The 4,670-nt window shown below is 49.3% G+C and overlaps 1 protein-coding gene across 1 annotated transcript; it reads right to left on the minus strand.

Annotated features, from left to right (window-relative positions):
• Positions 1-2,461: 2,461 nt before the first annotated feature.
• LOC119269608 lies at positions 2,462-4,664 on the minus strand. The gene is made up of 2 exons (XM_037551478.1): positions 3,657-4,664; positions 2,462-2,943 (listed from the first exon to the last, which is right to left on the minus strand). Exons 1-2 carry the CDS (start codon positions 4,590-4,592, stop codon positions 2,905-2,907), a joined length of 975 nt encoding a protein of 324 aa, XP_037407375.1. The 5' UTR covers positions 4,593-4,664; the 3' UTR covers positions 2,462-2,904.
• Between the last annotated feature and the right edge of the window lie 6 nt (positions 4,665-4,670).

Here is a 4,670-nt window from a genome sequence, read left to right on the forward strand (position 1 = left end):
CCGCCGCCGCCGGAAACCCTAGCGCGGGAAGCGCTGGCGTCGCCACCGCCGGAGCTCCGCCGAGCGTCGGCCTCGCGCGCAGCCTCTTCTTGCCGCCGCGGATGACCACGGCGCCGGGTGGCGTCGCGTCGGCGTCGTCCCGTGCCGCCGCCTCACCGTCGAAGAAGGTCCCCAATGCGGCGCGGACAAAGAAGGGCAAAACATCCGCGAAGAAAAACAAGGCGGCGGACGGCTCCGGCACCACGAAGGCGAGGGGAAAGAAGCTTGCAGGGCGTTCGACGGCCGCGGCGGCTACCGAAGCGCCGGCGAGCTCACTCGTTGAGCCGGCCGCCGACGCGCACCACGTGTTCGACGAAATTCCCCCAAGGTGAAAAAATTCCAACTTTTCTTTTCTTCTTATTTTTTCAATGCATCATCATCACATATAGATAGCTTATTTGCATTGTTCAAAAAACTTTGTAGTCTCAACAATGATGCATACATGTCCACTATGGGTGTTGGGTCCAACAATTCGCATTGGTCTCAAACCAATGACATCCATTTCAAAGACCATGAGTTTGAGGTGGACGAGGAGGGTGAGGGAATTGTCGAGGCGCCGAAAGGAAGAGCGGGCAATTACTCAACCAACGATGACAAGTTACTATGCCATACTTATTTGCAAGTGTCGAGGGATCCATCCATTGGAGGTGATCAAAGTAGAGACGCATATTGGGGGCGAATGAAAGAACACTTTGATGCTCACAACTTGAGTGGAATTGACCGCTCCGAGAGATCACTTCGGTCCCGATGGTCGACAATCAACTCGGATTGTCAAAAGTGGGCGGCTGTACAAAAGGCAGTTGACAAGATTAACCCAAGTGGCACAAATGAGGATGATCGAGTAAGTGGCATCTCATATATGTTCATCATACTTGTTTTTGGTGACCGAAGTGCTAACTTGTTTTGTTTTTCTTGTAGTACAACATTGCAAAAAACTTGTTCAAAGAAGAGACAAGGACAACCAAGAAGGGGAAGATCAAGAAAGGCAGGGTCTTTACCTTGCCTCATTGCTATGAAGTGTTAAAGGATGATGAGAAATGGAAGAAGCGTGATGGTTTGGAGGATTTGCATTTGAGCAACAAATGGAAGCGAGCAATTGAGATGAATGATGATGAGGAGGAGGAGGATGCATCAAGTGATGACGGCAAGAGAAGCCCCACACCCAACTCGGTTTCATACTCGAAGCCAAAACGACCGGATGGGTGCAAGAAAGACAAAACCGAAAAGAAGAAGAGGAAAGGAGATGATGAGCTCAAAAATGCTACGGAAGCTATTGTGAAGGCAAGGGTCGAAGCCAATGAGGTGAGGAAAATGGCAAGGAACAAAGATGCCGTGGCCGAGGAGAGGAGGTTGCCGGCCGAGGAGAGAAGGGTGGCGGCCGAGGAGAGAAAGGTGGCTTTGGAGGAGAGGAAAGTGAGCAACGAGGAGCGAGCTAAGTTGTTGGAATGGGAGAAGCACTTATTCTTCTTGGACACATCTAACCTCAATGCGGCGCAAAAAGAGTATGTCAATCTTGCCCAACAAGAAGTCTTGATCCAAAAAAGAGCCTTGGTTTGTGCAATGGGTGGCAGTGGCCTCGGCGCCATGGGTGGCGGTGGCTTCGGCGCCATGGGTGGCGGTGGCCTCGGCGCCATGGGTGGCGGTGGCCTCGGCGCCATGGGAGGCATGGGTGGCTTCGGAGCCATGGGAGGCATGGGTGCACATCCGGCCGCCATGGGAGGCATGGGTGCACCTCCGGCCGCCATGGGAGGCATGGGTGGCTTTGGAGCACCCTCCGACGCTATGGCCGCCATGGGAGGCATGAGTTTTGCTTCTCTCATGGGAGGCGTGGGTGCACCTCCGGCCGCCATGGATGCAATGTCTTTCGATGTGCCTTCTCACACACATTCCCATGAAGATGCCGTTGAAGATCTTGGCAACACCGTCGGAGCTTCACATGATGCGATGCGTGATGCGGTGCGTGATGAGGAGAGGGAGGAAGATTCATCTTCGGAGGCGGAAGAGTCGTCTTCGGAAGATGAGGACGAAGACGAAGACAAGGAAGATGAAGATTGATGTGTCTTTCATGTCTTGAACTTTAGTTTGCATTTGAACTTGGTTGGATGAACTTGTGGGCATGATTTTAAACTTGTGGGCATGAACTTTTATTCATCAACTTGTTTGTGTCAAATTTCACATGTTCATTTTTTTCTAAAATATCATATATGCAAAATGCCCGGCGAGTCGCGCGCGCTGTATTTTTGCGCTTTGCTAGAGCGGCGCGCGCGCGCTGCATTATAGCACGGCTGCTGGAGCCAGCGCAGGCGGGCGTGCAAAACCAGCCGCAGCGCGCGCGGTAAACAGGTTTTTTGTGCGCGGCGCTTAGCGCGGCTGTTGGAGATGCTCTTAATGTGTTAGACTCAATATAATTTTGCTACGGGACTTGGTGCAAATGGAGAAGTTCATTCCAAGAGAGAAAAAAGTCAGATACAGCCCGGGATCTCAGTTACATCTCTGAACTTGAGCAAGCGAGAATGTAAAAAGAACAACTCTACCAAGGCCAAAAGCCGGCAGAATCCTACCACAAAGCACAGGCATCTACCAAACTGTGCCATGTCATGTGCACTCCAATTTCGAATGCTGCTGATGCCATGAAGCAGGTCAAAGACAAGACACATAGAACTGGAGGCTTGTCACAAACTGCAGAGTATAGACAGCGAGGCAGAGCAGCGAGTTCCTGGGGGCACAAATGCTAAGATCTGAAACAGAATACCCTTTAGCTGTTCTACATCTCATGGTTTGTCTTCCGAGAAGACATAAAATGGATCCTGCAGCATTGGGTTCATGCCATCAAGGGGTTATATATGCTGGCCAACCGTTGAGTTGTCACCGAGACTCACCACCCTGTTGCACCACCGGCGCATTCTGCAAGTGAAGGTCAAAACAGTGAGGTCAAGCATTGTTTGTTACAACAGTAGCGTTTAAAAGTGGTGGGTGTGCCATCATGGGATTTCAGCTCTAATTGATCCAGCCTGTAAAGATGGAATGGAATTGATTTGTTTTTAGCTGTTAGGCATCATTGTTCAAACCAAATGTTTTTAACTAAGACAGACAGGCTCGTGAAAATACCAGAGTCCCACTGCACTGCACTGCAATATTGCATACATACTGCTATATGAGATAAGATGAGTGCATGGTTTTAATACCACAACGTCCTGAAGATTTTGCTTCTCTGTGGTGAAACATTTTCAAATAGCAAACAACATGATGAACTTGTTCATTCCGAAGAAAAACTAAAGTATCTTTGCTTCTAACAGCTTGCCAAAATAACAACATGAGATCTATAAATATGTAAAGATCGCCCTACTACCAGGTTTTCAGAAAGTACTCTTGTCTACGTGAATAATACAACTTCACTGCAAAAATAAAACATACACTACAGGGATGTTTCTATGTAGTTTCCCAAGAACCCATAGGTTAGTTCTGCTCCATATAAATTCACACACTTGGTACCAACCAAATATTTTCAAATTACTTCCACATGTAATGTGCTGAGAAGATTAAAATATATTGTATATTAGAAAATTCAAAGGCATCATCAAACAAGGGAAATAGAATAATAAATAATCATGACATACCTTTGTTAGCTTCCTCCTTTGTTTGAGTTTCACCTTCACATCGACTCCATTCTCAATTATTCCACGCAACACAACCTCAATTTTTCCTTCGATTTTGTCCCCTTTTCTAGGAGTATAAATTGCATTGTGAATATCATCCTCTATTGCACGCTTCGCAAGTAACGCCCCAACCGCCACACATGCCTTGATGCCCTTCCTTGAACCCAGATCAAACTTCATGTCCTTTGATATGGAGTGAGCGACCGACACAACCCTGCTGGTCACTCGGTGAACGAAGCAAGCACGCACTGACCCCTTGGAGACATGCATGTCGAGGCAGAAAGGGTGGTGGTAAGGATCAGTCATCTGGTTAAAAGTTGGCACTCGGTCCCTCTTCACCTCAACTATGTCATCCTTATGCACTGCAGGCTCTTCTTTCAGCTTTGGGACCTTCAAACGAGCTGGCTTGTCAGGTTCCACCTTCTCGCAATCGGATGGATTCTTGGCATTGGGTTTATCTCTCTTCCGTCTGCGGCGCAAGGGCAAGTTATATTCCTCAAACTCCTTGGACCCCCTGTCCAGCTTGTAGAACAGCTGCTTGCGGTGCCTCATGTCATCTATCTCATCATCCGAGTCGTGCACTTGTTCTTCTCCGTGTTCTTGGAAGGTATCAAGACACTCATCACCAGTCATGGGATCTGAGGAGAAGCCGAAGGAAGTGGGCCAGAGGTCATCGTCAACAACGTCGATGTGGAAGCCGGCGCCAAGTGGGTTGGCATTGGAGCAAGGCAAGGTTTGGGGCAGCTGAATTTGCCTAGGAGAGCGGTTGGACGGCGCGGCAGAGGCTCCGGATGGTAGAATAGAGAGCGAGTGGAAGATATGCAGGAGCTCGGAGAGCTGCGGAGGCTGCTGAGACCAGCGCTGCCGCGCTTGGAGAAGCATGTGCCGAAGTGGCATTTGCGCAAGCACCCTAGGGGCGTGCTCGTTGGAGAAGCGCTCTGTCTCTGGTGTAATCAAGAGTTGTGTGTGCGTAGG

This window comes from Triticum dicoccoides, chromosome 1A, assembly GCF_002162155.2.
Source record: "Triticum dicoccoides isolate Atlit2015 ecotype Zavitan chromosome 1A, WEW_v2.0, whole genome shotgun sequence".
NCBI classification, from domain to species: Eukaryota; Viridiplantae; Streptophyta; class Magnoliopsida; order Poales; family Poaceae; genus Triticum; species Triticum dicoccoides.

Coding starts and splice junctions, on each gene's coding strand:
- LOC119269608 (XM_037551478.1), bottom strand. CDS start 4,592: ATGCCACTTCGGCACATGCTTCTCCAAGCGCGGCAGCGCTGGTCTCAG. Junction 2,944..3,656: donor AAAGGAGGAAGCTAACAAAG/GTATGTCATGAT, acceptor CTTCACTTGCAG/AATGCGCCGGTGGTGCAACA.